General features: G+C 39.4%; 1 protein-coding gene across 7 annotated transcripts in view; it reads left to right on the top strand.

Annotated features, from left to right (window-relative positions):
• The window catches only part of LOC133346091 (protein cordon-bleu-like), a 60,972-nt gene that overhangs the window by 22,726 nt on the left and 21,131 nt on the right, over positions 1-17,115 (top strand). For 4 of the 7 annotated variants that reach the window (XM_061557464.1, XM_061557469.1, XM_061557468.1 and 1 more), the window contains 4 exons: positions 9,709-9,885; positions 11,327-11,543; positions 14,919-15,147; positions 15,709-15,756. In XM_061557464.1, coding sequence (XP_061413448.1) covers positions 9,709-9,885; positions 11,327-11,543; positions 14,919-15,147; positions 15,709-15,756 — 671 coding nt within the window. Of the gene's footprint in view, positions 1-7,226; positions 7,363-9,708; positions 9,886-11,326; positions 11,544-14,918; positions 15,148-15,708; positions 15,757-17,115 lie in introns of those variants that run through there. The other 3 variants (XM_061557466.1, XM_061557470.1, XM_061557465.1) reach the window with 2 other exon arrangements.

A 17,115-nucleotide genomic window follows, 5' to 3' on the forward strand; every position in this document is an offset into this window, starting at 1 on the left:
ATGTATACAATTGTGTCAGTCATGTTTATCACGCAAGACCGTAAGTTTACATTGTGAGTCTAAAATTTGATAGAAGCTGCTATAGATGTTTTACTTAGTTTCTATATTCAGCCTCAGATATTCATAATCAACGTTTTTGGGTTTAGATCGCGTTTATTTATAAATGTGTCGTAACCCTCCACCACCCGACACGGCCAATCAGTAAAAATGTGTCACGTTTGGCCGTGTCGGGTGGTGGAGGGTTACGACACATTTATAAATAAACGCGATCTAAACCCAAAAACGTTGATTATGAATAACATTGGTCGCGAAAGCCTACGTGTTAAGCCTTAGATATATTGTACATCTTTGTGCGTTTAAATAAAGTACTTATATTTGGTACAAACATCTATTCAGCTGTTTCTAAAACGTCATATCTCTGAGAAGCATTTAATTTAACAATGCCTGTTCCAGGATATTTAGAATCACGTGCGATCTTACTTCTGCGACTGCCAAATTTACCCAGCTTCTGTGTCGGATCAAGCATGCGTGCAGATACTCACAGAATGCCACTCATCGTCCGAATATCCATGCATACCTGTTCAGGGAACACATTCTGGGGGGCCAAATAGCAAAGCACATGTCTACTTGTCATGTTCAAATATTTGTTTTCGGCATATATGTATATTAGGCCCATCGTACAATTGTTATTTGATGTGAAAACATTATTTGTATACTTCATTCACTTTTATAGGTTAGATGCTATTTGGATGCATTTTTCTTCAAATTACTGAGATGCTTTAATTTATAAATGTATTTGTTCAAATATGTTCAGTGACACGCATGCGAATCGCAGACTTAGCCCAGCATTATGAGCCGTGATTAATCCCTTGCCAGAGGAAAGTCTTATCTTAAAATAATGTATATAGCCCCTTGTCCAAGGTGCTTTACACAGAATTAACAATAGTACATTAGAATGCAATGGTGGAGATGAGGCAAGTGAAATAGATGAGAGGAAGCAATGGGAAAATTTGTGATGCGTGAATTCGGTGAAAGCGAAATTGATGGCAGTATGATGAATGGATTGAATGAATGGAGAATGAGCGAAAGCCATGTAATGAGAATATGAAGAGGGAAAAGTAATGGTGGTGGTTATGAGGGGCAGATTAAGGGGTCTCGGGGTGAGCTGACGTTGTCTTTTTTGCGATACAATTATCCACCTGGCACCTGCACGCGACCCGATTTCATCGTTCCATCTCCGCAATGAATGTTTACTCGGAGGTCTTCCCTCATTTGGATAACCACTCCATTGCTCGTCTCGATCAATGCCCCTTCTAGCCATGACGTGTCCTGCCAAATGCCTACTTTTATATACAGTCGATATCACGTCTCTCACTTGTGGATGTTCTCTTATTAATGCCTTTCTCCGTCTGTCATTGTAGTTCCAAGCATGTACTTTTACATGCTCGTTTTCACGTTTTTAAACTTTTGCTACATTTTCTTCATCAGTGTCCATGTTTCCTATTCCCGTCATAGTAGGTAATATATATTCATTGAAACATATTCTTATTTAGGCACATGGGTTTCTTTTTTTAGGCACATGGGTATCTTATAAAATTAAGCTTTTTCAATAGCACTCAAGCATGTTCTCATCCACCTCCTAATTAATGTATTTTTTTTATCCTGGCCCACTTACATAGAGTTTAAAAAAAATGTTGTCCATAATGTTAAATGGCTACAATTGTATTTTTGCAGGCAGTAACTAAAAATACACACTTGTGAAAACATTTGTAGGCACGTTGCTCACATCATCCAGAGCAGGTTCTGCTTTTAGGTCGGATTAACAGACTGTACATGTCGCATTACTGTGGTGCTCTGTTGCCTGAGACATTGGATGGTGTGAGCAAATGAAAGGCCTATGGGGTTATTGAGTGAGAGATGTGCACTTTTCTGGAAACTTTACAAGAAATCTAAGCACTTAAAAAAAATACATTCTCAGCAGGTGCAAAACTATTGATGCAGTGACTTGGATTTAAACAATATTCCACGTGTCGTAGTTGTCATTGCGTACAAAGCCTAGACACGATGGTGTTTGAAATTCCGATTTGCTTTTCTGGAATCTGATTGGTAATATGTACGCGGTCAATGTCAGAAAATACGTTTTTGTTTCCAAACCCGCCTTGCTCACATGGTTCATTGGCCTCGGCATTTTTCTTTGTTCTGTTTGCGATGATCATTGTGAACAATGTGTATTGTACATGTGTAATGTGAGACTAATGGATAAAAGACATACTTTTGACTGTAAAGAAAGTGAGTGGTCCTGGGCAGGACATGTCGGTGTAAGAGATGGTAGCCCCGTGGGTTAGAATAAGAACTGAGTGACGGCCAAAGGAGGGCACACATCCAAGAGGACACCAACTGTGGAGGTTGGCCAATCAGATAAGCTCCTGAGCAGGTGCCGATGGGATTATTGCATTGTGGGATCATCAGGCATAGTGATGGCTTGGGGATGCCTTCATCCAGCAGTGGATTTATAATAGCTGATGATGATGGCATGGTAGTTTGATAAGTGGACTTATAGGTTGATATAGTGTACGAAAGTGCAGTATTCAAAGAAAATTATTTTTGTTTAAATTATATTTTTAGGTAGTCAAATTTAGCGTGAGAACTAATGTGACCATATGCCATCTTATGCAACAGTATCATGGAGCAAGCGTAATATAATTATGTTATAGTGAAGCTATACTTGATAATTTATCTGACACTTTGTGGGCTATAAAGTTGTTACATTGTTGAATATGTCCCATTTATAAAATATGCGATCTGGTAGAGAATGGATTTAGATGTTATTGTTTTATAGTGTATCGTACTTTCAAGGCCACATTGTCCTGCATTTGCCAAGGAAATACAAGTTAGAGAATGTCTCCGAAGAACCCATTGTACTGGTAATCTCTTAGAATCGCTCTCGTAACCACACCTTTTTTTCTACGACACTTATTTTTACCTTAATGCATTTGTCCATGTCCAAAAACGTAAATACATTTTAAAATGTCATCCGACAGTGGATTAACATAGGGGGTAATACATTAGCATTCTTAATAATGTAAATATACAAGCTGCAAGCACTGCATATGTTGTATACGCGGCTGTGTTGAGATGCAATCCACTGGAAAAGCTTTATGAATGGGAAGTGAACATGATGAAACTGAAGTGCTTAGTTGTTTAAATCTTCAACACGCAGTGATCAATCTTGTTTTATTTTGATTAAACATATTATCCTTAGTTTTGAAGCATTTTATTAATCAAGTGAGCATTGCATTAGTTTGGTGCTTGAGCACGAACAAAAATAATTCACGTGTCGGATGAAGATAGAAACAGTCCTGAGTTTGATAATTGGTTTTTTACCCTTCTATCTGGCAACAAAACTGACACCTTTTTACAAGGAGTCATGTTTGCATAGACCGCAATACCTGCAGTCATAATACAAACAAAAGAACATAACTCTGATAATGTGCACTGTCCTTGAAGTTGATTGGTCCACACCCGACCAATCAACTTCAAGGACAGTGCACATTCAGAGTTATGTTCTTTTGTTTGTATTATGACTGCAGGTATTGCGGTCTATGCAAACATGACTCCTTGTAAAAGGTGTCAGTTTTGTTGCCAGATAGAAGGGTAAAAAAACAATTATCATATTTTTGCTGGCAAATGAGGTTCCCATAGTGTAAGTCCTGAGTTTGTTTTTTGGTAGATAATATGCACTCACACTGAAACATGTATGATGCAGGCACCTCTACAATGTATATAATATTATCTTCAGTGTCTTGATTTCATATATCATAATGTGTATATTTTTATTGAGGGTTACACTTTTTTGTCAAGGCAAGTCTCATGGGGTCTCATGACCTTTTCAAAGAGGGTCTTGCTAAGTTTTTGCAACGGGAGGCAATGATTTTTGTATATTACCAATTGAGTAATTTGCAGGTAATGTTTAAAATGTGGACCTTGACTCCGACACACAACGGCCTACCCTTGGGAATGACGGTACGGGATCTTTTAATGTCCGCTGAAGAAGACTGCGCGTAGCTGTTGTACGAACCGCGGGTTCTAATGGTGAACCTCTGACAAGTGGCAAACACGCTACTGATACGCCATGTCACCGCTCCATTTATTGAATGTTTATTCTTTGTTTATGTTAAGGAAATGCGCGGGCCCGTTGCGACGCACGTATACACACCATAACATAAACTGAACCGGTTATACAAAGCATGGGGATCGAGAGAGATGGGGGAATGAGCCCGCTGCCGCCGAAAGGGGATAAGGGTAGTTATTTTAAGTACGGGGGGGGGGGGGGGGGGTGGCAAGGGGAGGGATGGATATAACCGAAACCTGCCTGAAATAAAAAATAAAAAACATAAGAGGCGACCTGGGTGAGCATGTTTTCCTTACACCCCTTGAATATTTTAATCTTCAATGTATTGTGCGGTTTTCCAAACTTCATTTACTGTTTTGTTTCCATTATAATCTGCAGTTTTCTTTCTTTAATTAAAACCAGGTCTCTTTTGGAAAATGTTTCTTCTTATTGGGAACTTTGTAAAGGCTATGTGCCCATTTTGAAGTACAGTACTGTAGTGTAGTTTTAGTGAGGCATGCTTATTCAGCACCTAATTATGTGTATCCACAACTATACTTGAAAAAGAATTCGCATGCACACACATGCAGGTGCAGACACACCCATCCAAATTTGCCCACAATTGCTGCTTTGACTGAGCTTCACGTTATTATCCCATGTGCAGTTGTATACACTGGTGTCTAATAGAGTTTACAACCTGCATGGACACGAAGATAATGAAACAGTTTTTTTTTTTAAAAATGACTATAAATGGACACAGGGGAGCCCATACAGAAAAAGTACAAATTTAATTTCACTTGATTTTAACAAACCACAGATTGTCAGAGATTGTCTCATCCCTGCCAAAGAGAGGAGACAGCTAATTTCCAATAGACGCAAGGACACTACCAACATTTAGTAATTGCTATCCCCCAACGATGTACGTTCTGGCAGCTTCGTTATCCACTAATTGATATCAGTAAATGCTTGGATTGGCCATTGCTTACTCTAACACGCAGGCATCCACTGAATCAACACTTCTCAGCCATATTGTCCCCAGTGGCCCAAATCTAATTATGTAATAAGTTCGTACAACAAACCTGGGGAATTGTGTTCGTACTGCCATTGTAGGTAGCTTAGAGGCACCTGTAGTTGTAACATGTTGAACTATTGCCCCTAAACATTGTTAAACTAACACACATTGCTTGCTACCTTATAGGGTCCCCTTCCTCCTCTCCCAGTAATTGTTTAGTGTTTACATTTTTCCTTGCCCGGAATGTAATTCAAGTGGCCTAGTTCAGGTGTAGTTTGTCACGTGTTTATATGCTGTTAGCTGTGCCGATTATTACACGCTCTGATTTTCTTTTAACCTGATGGGTTCGTGCACATATTGTATTATTCTTGTTTGAGGCTTTGGAACGTTCACAACTGATGTGTGAATGTGCGGGAGCCCGGGTGACGTGCTTCCAATCATGGGGGATGCCAATGTGGTCCTGGGTCGCAGGGTTGCAGGAGTTGGTAATGTCAACCACAGCTGTTTGAAGGTATGAGTAACCTGAGGAGGTGCAGTTGGTTTCCCATCATTGGGCTGGCCTCTCTTCTTTGTTTTTCTGGTATTTTGTAGATTTTCACATTTCGTGGCCTTGTAGCATTCCCACTTTTATGTGTCGTGTGCTGGCATGAGATATCAATGGGTGTACAGTGGTGTCTGTTGGTATAACACTATTTTAAGGTGATAGACGAACACATTGTCGGCAAAAGCACAGCATTTAACATCAACAATTATATTTCGAAGGTGGTAAAATAAAGACTGAGAAACGGATTCCAAGCCATAGAGAAGGAAACATGATATGAATGTGACCACTTTTAAGTATAAAATAACGAGTGTTATAATAGTACACTGAAAGCATGGAAGAAAGTAATAAAGCAAATGGAGAACAATCTTTCTGAAACCAGTCAATGTCTGTTGTAGAAAATAAGAGATCTGAAAAGGGATGGACATTCCAAAACAAAATGCAATACATAGGTCTGTGAAACCTTTCCGGAACAAATAGTCGAACAATATGCAAACTTTCGTGAAGAAAAAGCGCATTTCTATTGTAATTGGTAAAATCATGAATAGTAGCTTGTGGAGGGAAAATTGGAAGCATAGTGCATGATAGACACACTTCTAAATCTAGCAGTGATATATTATGTAGATGTATTTTGCCAAGTAAATACAATTTCAGAGGCGGCAGAGGAAATTCCAGGTGTCACACTTCGAGAAGTAACCCACTGTCTTTTGCAGTATGAAAATAGGGAAAGTTTATAGACTAGGTTGCATAACCATGGACTTTATTTAACAAGCACATGTTTAAGGTATTTCATTTGTTTCTAAACAGAAGTGAAACGCATGAATTTTGGATTGATCATTCTCTTTAAAAAGGAAGGCAACTGATTTGAATAATTTCAGACCCATTAGCCTATCTATCACTCAAACATCACATGTTCACAAACATCATAGGAAATTGAATGATTGACGATTTACAGGCCAGTCATTAGGGGTGGACTAGCTTGAATTATGAAATGTGTTTTTACCATGGACCATATATATACATACTCTCAATTAGTAACAGTATATGGTTTCCCAAAAAAATGATTGGATAAATAAAGGCATGAAACATAAATGAAGAGAATATTATCCCACCTCGGATTCGCTGACAAGATAGTTATTCTAACAACAAAAGGAAATGAATAACCCAACATGATTGAATACTGAATAAAGAATGCTTCATAGCTGGGCTCAAGATTAAAAACACAAGTGAACAATAAGTTCATTAAAGCAAAGAAGATTCTGTATTTGTTGGGAGCATGACGGATGGAATTGACATGAAGACACCTTTTCCAAACGGTAGATTATGAAGGGCTGCTGCTGATAATTATAACTTTGGTCAGGTCGTCAATATTTGTCTTCGTATTCGCCCCTAATTAGACTTAATTGGGCTTGTCGCCAGACCCACTCGGCCTTGAACTCTGCTACTGCTCCAATGTTGTGTGGCCTTTGAGCGCGGCGTGATGTGAGCCACACCCTTCAATACTGACGTCAGGTGTGGCTTGTGCTCGGAGCGCTGTTGGCTTTCGTGTGCTCACCACATGAGAGGAAGCTCCACACAGTGTGTGTGCTTGCGCTTACCTCTTCGACAGCTTCACTGCCAATAGGGTTTTTATTATTATCCTACAATATATTTTGTTTATAGCATAATGTCCTCGGCAGATATAAATGGAGAAAACAGGTAAGGGTAAAACTCATACCTGTCTTAAGTTACAGCAAAGTGTTGTTTTTGTAATTTATATTGAAAAAAGGGCTTTTCTATGCTATTATAAGTCTCGTGTACGAAGTGTAGCCAAATGCCGTTTTCGTGTATGATCTTATCTTTAATTGGAACTAGGCTGTACAGAAGTGCAGCTGGTTTTGGTCTTGTGAAAGCTAGTCTGCTCATAGTTTCCATAATATTTTATGAAATCAATGTTAAATTAAATGGGGGAGCTGTGTGGAGCATGTGGTTGTGCTGTGAACATGAGCTGGAATGCAGGCCACAGCTAATAAACTAACATCAGCTGCGAGTGATACAGCTGAACTAGGTCATGGGCCTCTCTTACCAATCCACATTGGCCAGTGTGGTGAAGTATGGTCAAACAACCATCACAGCTGACAGAAAGCAATAGGTTGACAAAGGGCTGTAAATTTTAGTTTGTTTTAAAACTGAAAATGTTCAGCTCTGTCGATTAATTCTGAATTAAAATATACTGTTGTAGAGTAATATTTATCTTGATTAATTCTAACAAAAACCCAAATAAATCCTTGGGTACATATATATACATGCTTGTGAATGCTCTTAAACTTTGACCAAATAGTTTGGGATTAATAGGTAACCAGACAGCAAATTTGAAGAGTTTGTGCCGGTAATGAATGATCGTAAAATATCTGCAGCACCACGTGTTGCTGGTCGACAGTTGAAGTGAAATGCGTCACTTTGTCAGCGTTGTGAAGAACTATATATTAAATCGCAATCACTGAATTAGACAATCAACGAAAGCAGTTTGTCACTGAAGGCATTTCAAAGAAATCCCTATTCGATACGTTCGTGTATTTTGACACAATCCCTCCATGCACCTGCTCACATCACATCTGAGAAGCTAAGTATAATTGAGCATGTATATTGCTTAAATGGGCACCCCTCCGTGACGAGCACAGGTGTTGTAGGCTGCTGCAAAGCCACGTTGTCACCAGTCGTGTCTTGTGCCATGCGCGAGTGGACATGCTGCCCGTCTTTTATTCCAGGATGTTTCTGTTACGCGTCATCGCTTTGGGATGTTCTGTGTTCATATTTTGTTTGTTGCGGTTGCACCCGACTCAAGAGCCGCATGGCTCACAGGGCTATACCAAATAAATGAAACTTGAAACTTGTCTTCACCCGCGTGCACTGATCGTGGTGGCGATGTATGGTCAAACAACGCTCATGACTTGCAAAGCATGAGGAGGTCCTCAACCAGCACACTGCATTGGCTAAAGAGCTGTACATGCACATACTAACGTGCATTATATTCAACATTCTGTATTGCATCAATGTTAACAGTTCAAATACAATGCAACAGAATATGTCGCGTGAACTTGGCCTTTCTAACTTCTTTTCCTGCCCTGTACCTCGATCTTTTTCAATGGCATCTCATGGTATGATAATATGATTGTGGGTTAATGTAAAAATAAGCAGTGTATTTCAAATATGCGTTGCTTACATTGGGCTTCCGATAGGGACTTGGACATGGTTGCAATCTACAAGTGCACGTAAAGCATTTCTGAAATGTCTCATTTAGTCTTCTTGAATCACTTGTGAACCCAGAGGTCAAACTGCACAGTTGGTGTGTTGCAATGATGCAGTTTACACCACCAAACACTTGGATTCCACCAGGACCTGCAGTATATCATTAACCTGTTTCATACCGTGCCTAGTCATAGTGATTGTCAAACAAATCGTATTACTTTCATGGCAGGCCAGCTAAACAAATCATGTGGTTCCCTTTATGTAACTGAATTTTTCGACTTAAAGTACGCGGTTATAAAGTTATGTTATCTGTTATGGCATTTCTAATTAAAACGGTATACTATACTGTACATAGTACATTACTGTATTTGTAATATAATGGTTGCATCTGCTTCATTTATATGAAATGTTTTTTTTAAATTTAAAGTATCATGATCATACATTACTGCTACTACCTATAAATTAATACATTAATTTCCTTTAAATTTGTGGATATAGTGCATATGGCCATGCAAGATCTGAAAGTGATGTGTGTAAGGGCAGTCACATGCCTATCACTTGATTAATTGCAGTTTTAGGCGAGGGTTAGATGTGGATGCACTAATCCGGATTTGCTTGTGATCTCTAAGTGGCTGATAATTCGTTCTGCCAAAACACCAGTCAACTGAAATTGGAGAATGAGTGGCTTCGCCTTGCCCTAACGAATGTACCTGCATTAACCCTGAATGGAAATCAAACTCCCTTGTTTATTTAACAATAAAGCTTAAACAGCCTAGCAGCGCAATGTTCACTGCTTTTTATTTTGTTATTCTGCAGCCGGAAGATGAAGCCCCGTGCACCGGTACCACCGCTGATGCGGTCCCAGTCCGAGACTGGGCCCCCCAACTTAGACCCACCAGACCATGGTGGGGGTGATGGTCTCTCAGTGGAGAATGTGGAGCTCAACGTCATTCTGCCGGGTGGGGAGCACCACATGGCTCGAGTCGACGGCAGGTGCGTGTCACATGTGCCCGGCGTTGTGCACTTGGATTTCCACACACACTCATTCCATTCCTGCGGGGATCAAGTGATGGATGGGTAGAGACGTAGGAATGTACCAGTATGAGGCGAAGTGTGCTCGTATCCAGGACAATATGAGATTGATGTCCAATTGATTAAATTCAACTCTGGCTCCTCCTGCGTATATAGTTATAAACACCGCCTGTGTGGGAAATAATTTCAATTCTTCGTGTACACTTCAGTTTTGTGTCAATACATCGTTTTAATGTTTTTATAGCATCCTCCGTTGTTTTCAGTGTCTTACAAGGTTGGATGCTAAAAAAAAATTCTGCGGAAATAATTAGTGATTGTAAGCTTAAAGTCAGATGCTGTTGAGCACATTCATATATCTACTTATATATATAAAGATTATAAAAAAATAACTGAAGCCGTGCCAAAAAGTAAATTAAAACTGTGAAAAAATGCCTTTCAGCTGGCTCATTGGAATCAGCAAGCTTCAAGCAGCTGGTGTTTAAGAGGCTTTGTTAAGTGGAGTTGGAGATGTGGGGTAGGGAGGCATATGTTTGCCCTTTAAAAAAGGTATTTTATGTTCGCCCAAGTTTGGCACAAGCATTGAAATGGCAATTGGAAAGGCGTGAGCATGGAGTTCAAGAGTGTTGAACGTGCTGTGGATGGGCAATGATCCCAGGAAAACTGGCTCCATGTGGAAGGTTTCTGTGCTATCATAGCGAGTTTTAAATGCATTAAAATAAATGTTTATTTTCACAAAACATAATCTTCATGGCTGCGAGGTCAAATTACCCTCTTTGCAAGCAATTTAGAACAAACTATTTTCAGTTGTCTGTAATGTGGTCATCTTTGGGTGATTGCATCTGCCCCAGTGTGTTATGTTTTTTTGGATTTGTTAAATGCGCAAATAATAGCTATGAATATAATAAACGCACCATTTTCTTTCTTGGAAAATATTTACGGTCATTTTAAATACAGCATAAAAAAATATATTTTGTATCCATGCAACATGTTTTAACTTTTTAAGCCGTGTTTGAATTCCATGGTTGTGAACAAGACATGATTGATCCCCCTCCTTGTAATACATTAGGATGGTGAGTGTTTTGAAGATGCATTGTGTACGATTTGTGAGATCAAAATGAATAGGATTTAACTTGCATTCCATACCCATTGCTATGGCCATAAACAGTAATTCAAATTACACTCCACATAATGAATGTAAATATGACACAAACACATCTGCAAGTGTTCATAGCCATACTTTAAGAATATTATGCTACATCTTTTAACAATTTCTGGTTTCTAGATTCTGAGTCATGCCTCAATCAGGAACAAAAAATGTCCTGTGTGGTTCACAGTTTGACGTTGACTCGAGCTGTGGTCTGTGCTGCTGCTGCCCACGTGTTGCTGTGTGTGGTGCGAGCAGCAAGCCGGTGATGGACCTCCTGATTGTACTTTGCGGTCGCTACCGGTTGAGCCCTGCCGGCCACACCCTGGAGCTGCTTTCGAGGGATAATGCATCGCCTCTGCAGTACAAGCCCAACACACCCCTGGGGGCCCTTTGTGCTGGGACGGCCCTCCTCAAACCTCGGCCCGCCAGCGAGGACCGACTCAAGAAGCCGATGCAACCTGTTGTCCCGGAGGTAAAGCGTTGAGTCGCTGACATGGCCTCATTGTAAATAGACTTTGAAAGTCGAACACGCTAATCCTGTGTAGAGATCTTGGGAGTGACAAAGCAGATTAGAAAATGGCCATGTGAGCAAATTGGCCCAGTTCACACATACATGCAAATAACTATTATTATTAGATGAATTATAAGAGTTAAAACTACACTTTGAGCTAGGTGTGTATATTTTAGACGTCATTGCCTCAATTGGTTAGCTTCTACATTACGCGTCTTTCACACATATTTCCTCGAGAGTGTAGTGCTTGTTTACACTTTGTAGAAAGTCTCATGTGTTGTTACATTTAAAGGATTTTGTGCAGTTTGGATTAGGGTCCATCTTGAGGATTACCATGTTATATATGGCTCTCCGATTTGACCTTTGTGACAATGTGCTGGATTCATTTCTGAAGCTTGCACGCATGCTACTGACTACACCGTCATGTGATGAGTATTATCAGAAACCTTGAGCCTTCGGTCATATGTACTTATGAATGTAAATATTTGTGAGACTGGATTGGTTGGATTTTGGTAGCTTAACTAATGAAACATGATGAAATGCCATTATAACGTCATGCCTCACTGGATGCACCGGTTGGTGTTACCCGCCAATTTACAACTACATTTTCCTTTGGCTCAGTTCGCCTGCAGATCATGTTTTTACCAGGCTATACTTAGCATTCTACCAGTAGAAAATTGATTCTCAATGATGATGAGGATGATGATAATACGTATCCATGGGTGGAATATGCTATACAAACATTCTTATTTAAATAAATGTTTTTGTACTTTTAAGCATCTTGCATAAACATTGCAACCTTATTGTAAAGGAAAATATTTCCGTTCGTTACTTCAGCGGCTGCAATTATATTTTTCACTTGCATTCAGTGAAAAGGATGGATTGCTTTTAGATCAAAGTATTTTTGGTTTTATTGAGAAAAGAGGGTTGTACCATTCTGTTCTTCTGTGCAAAGTTGAAGTATTCTTCGAAAAGTATACAATGCTTTTTGTTGTTAAATCTTTAAATATGGTATGGACTTATTTACCAAGTAATGAGGCAGTCAAATATACTCTTGAAATATGTGAAATGTTGGAGTAAGATTTCAATTGGAAAAGGGACTGGCAGTCTTATGAATACGAAGGGCTAAGATGCAGCAACATTGAACCCCAATGTTTGTTTTGTGGGATTGTGGTCAGGCAGAGTTAAAGTTTATCAGTTTAACACGTAGGCTTTGGCGACCAATATCATCCATAATAGAGGTTTTTAGGTTAGATCGCGTAAATATATAAATATGTTTTTAAAACCCGCCACCACCCGACAGCCAACTAGTAATGGTTGTCACGTAAACAGAACATGCCAATTCGTCACTAGTATAGCACACCGGTGTGTTGGAGAGCCAAGCCACAACATTTACAAACTGAGTACGACGTTTTGCCAGTAATTACAACTAGCTTCATCAGGCGACAGCCAGATTTGTGGAGAAGTTTTTCTGTTTCGTCCCTTATATAGAGGCGTAGATGTGTTTACTTTTGATTTATAGCAGGTTAGCCTATACTGTCATAGTTTTATGCAACTGTTTTCATGTTTCCTACTTTATTGACACCAACACAAGTACAATTCAATTCAAATAATGAAATGCTCTTAAACAGAGGTATGCATAGATATTGGTAATTAGAGACATGTTGTGTTTTCTATGATATCCAAATCTATTACGTATTTCCAATTCTACTCTGCATTGCTTAGTCTGAAGTAGAATTTAAGCATGCTTAGTAACTCCTGTTACTTTAATCCTGGGGATCAGTGAACAAGGTGGTGGCTTTGCATTGTATACCAGGATCAGAGGCTGGTTTTGATTGTTTAGTGAGTATGTAAATGTTGTGAAGGCCCAGTTGTACCAGAGGCCAGGGTACTTTAGTTGCTATTCTAGCAAATGACAAAATGTCTTAGATTTGATCTTGTGATGGTTGTTTATTGTATACTAGACACAGAGGTATATAGCTGGATACAGACACAAAACCTTTGGTGCATTTATTTTCATCATACAAGTTTAACACGTCGGCTTTCGCGACCAATATTCATAATAAAGATTTTGGGGTTTAGATCGCGTTATTTATAAATGTGTCGTAACCCTTTTTATTAAATAAAATATATATTACAATTCCTTATAGGGGAAACAAATACTAATTAATAACAATTGAATGATTACCAATCTATTATATAATTACAATACTCTCTCCGCCTCAAATCACTGCACCAGATTGGGTTAAATGATGACGTCACCGTGCTGCTCTATTTAAGACCGGGAGCAAGTGGAGGGCTTCACCATTCTGGCAAATTGCCCGATGATGCTGGATGTAATTACTAGCAAAACGTCGTACTCAAAATTGTAAATGATGTTGATTCACTCTTCAACACACCGGTGGGCTAAAGTAGTGTCTTTTGTAAACGTGACACATTTTTTACTGTTTGGCCGTGTAGGGTGGTGGAGGGTTACGGCACATTTAGAAATAATGCGATCTGACCCAAAAACCTTTATTATGAATCATATAAGTTGCACGATTAATTTGCTTAGTTCCATGCTCTCCCCAGGGGTACAAATGCATGCATCCTGTAATCCAGGCTATATGGAGTATTACACAGTAGCATTGTGACCCAGAAATTCGAAACCAGCTTACTTTCTGAAATCATGGTTTGTCTGCACTGCTGGAAAATATTGGTCTGGAAGGTCCATAGGCAGAATGGATGAAACATCATAAAAAAAGGTTTTTATTGCGACTAAGCACAAGCCCAGTACAGAGCACCGGTCACAGTACAAGGGGGGAACAGAAAGACAAAACATTATTTTTCAGTCTGTTTATTATGCATTCATTACCCATGATCCTCCACCACAAGCTGAGTTTGTGTATAGTTTTTTTCTGTTTTTTGCTGCTGAATCCCCCATAGCTTTAATGGTGCTGTTGTTCATAACAGCTGGAAACACAGCATTAGTTTAAAAGGGCCTTTGCTGATGACATCCAAAAGGTCGAAACTGGTGCAGAGTTTTCCTGCAAAGGCAAAGGCCCATTGGGTGAGAGACAAATACAATGACATTGTAATTTGTGTGAAGAGGTGGGCTTCCTGTCCCAATGTACCTCCACTACAGCACATCGTGAGGTTTTATACTGTAATTCAGACAAGTGTAACCCAGTTTTAGTCCCCCTTAATCCATAGCCTAGCCCAGTATGTCATTTTTAAATGGAGAAATTTGATAAACATGGACAGCTGGGTCCTAAGAGGGTAAACAAAGACGGGATTTTTAACTACAGCATTCAATTCGTCGATCCTCTACTCAAATCTCTTGGTTTTTTTTTTCAGCAAACGGTGCGGCTGATGGTGAACTACCTGCGAACGCAGAAGACCATGGTTCGGGTTAGCCCACGTGTGGCCCTGCAAGCACTGCTGCCCGAAATCTGCAACAAGTGCGAGTTTAACGTCCCCCTCACCACGCTGTTCCGGGACGCCAGCGAGACGGAGCTGCTCGATATGTCGTGCTCGCTGTCTGAGCTCGGTATCAAGGAGGTGTACGCCGTCGACAGAAGCAAAGGTTTTTAATGTTATTTTTGAGCTGATAAAAAAAAATCGTTGTTTTATCACTGCGGTCCTTTATAAGGCTGGCTTAAAGCCTACTATCCCCTGCAGATATTTTAGACTTGTCAATAGAACCTCCTGGTTATTGACCTAGAATTGTTTATTTAATCAGTATGACTTTTAAGATAACAATTAGTTTTAGACGTCTGTATATATGTGCTATGTGTTTATCTGTGACTATATTTTGTACATTACTGGTCGATATATAACTCGTAAATGTTTCTTATATTATCATGCAATATATATTTTTTACATTTCATTTTGATGCTTTCCACACTACCCTGATATATCTGGAAATAATGCTGTTCTTATTTCAATCGTTATGATGTACAGTCTATATGTTTATAGATTTGTTTTTCTGAGATTCCAAATGCAATGACATTTGTCTTCCTTTCACATACTTTTATCATTATTACATTTCATTTGGAATCGTGACCCCATGTGGTGATGGTTTAAACTGTGTGCACCTTCTGAAGTTTTTATGTATGATATTCTACTCTTTTTTTCACCTCTAAAGTTTTCAGACATCATCGCACGGGTTCTTCAGTATCTTTTGGGTTTCAAGGTATTTTACTTGTCGTCAGTGTCCTGGAAATATGCCCTTAGTCATCTGACTTTCAGTTTCGATACCCCCGCTACCATGGCCTTGCTATCCACGTAGAGGTCTCGTAAAGTTTATTCTAGTTGCTGTGCCTACTTTTAATAGTGTTCATAACTACTAACATTTTAAAAAGTACATAATGCACATGGTACTTGCTCAAATATCTCCAGTTGATGCTGATGTGAGCATTGCTTGAAATCAGTCCCCCAGCATACTCTTCTCAGTCTCTCTCTGCCTCGTGCTTTTTTGTAGCAGGAGGCAAAGCGCATAAATTGGCTTCGAACCTAAAGCACCCCGTGATTGGATTTCTTTGTCGTTCCTTTGGCCACCCATGCATAACAATGCAGAGGATTGTTCATGCTTTGTGTGTGTGTGTGTGAGTTTATGAGCTGCATGTTTGGGCTTGCTGGCTGCTGGAATCGAGCACGGAATGTTTACATGTCCCATGTGCAGCCACCATGTGGGTAAACTGACTTCTTGGCGGCATTAATAATGGCTTGGGAGGCTAAGAATGTACGTGCTTGGACAACTCCATGGTTTCCGTGACGGTCTGCATGTTTCAACCCCTTTGCACAACCAGCGACATTCTCTGCTGCGTGTTTTGCTGCATGTGTGTGCCGCCAGCGCCACCCTGTGGGTAACTAATTCAAGTGTAAAAGATATTTTGATTTAAAGCTTTCGTGACTGCAGAGATTCATAGTCTTGGTTCTTTCGGTAAAGTCACGTAGAAGGGAAATAATAAAATAATACAAACATTAAACAATAAAATTCTCACGACGTTTCGACTGCAACACAAGCAATCATCATCAGGTGTGAAATCTACAGCTAGAAAATTTGCAAGAAAATTTGCTGTGGATTTCACACTTGCTGATGATTGCTTGTGTTGCAGTCGAAACGTCGTGAGAATTTTATATTTTATTATTTCCCTTCTACGTGACTTTACCGAAAGAACCAAGAATATAAGTGTAAAAGATAGTTTTTTTTACAATCCTGCCATCTAGTGGAGAAGTAATGTTACAGTGAACAATGTGAACGCTCTGTAGAGGTGTACTTGAAATTCATATACACACGTATGGTGTAATATGCATGTTTATATAAACATTTAATAAACAAATCAATCATTTTGGTACGTGTATTAAAATAGCACACCTTTTGCAATTTAAAGTTTCTATGCTTTCAAGTTTCGTACAATTAATAAAAATAGACCACGTACTGAAAGGCTTACTTCGTTTAACTTTGTATTGCATTGGCAAAGCTATGGACCATTCACTGCGAAGCGAATGCACTGTGTGTCATCCCCGTTGCTAGATGCGTATTAACGCT

The sequence above is a fragment of the Lethenteron reissneri genome, chromosome 23 (genome assembly GCF_015708825.2).
Source record: "Lethenteron reissneri isolate LAM-NWPU_2019-01 chromosome 23, ASM1570882v1, whole genome shotgun sequence".
NCBI classification, from domain to species: domain Eukaryota; kingdom Metazoa; phylum Chordata; class Hyperoartia; order Petromyzontiformes; family Petromyzontidae; genus Lethenteron; species Lethenteron reissneri.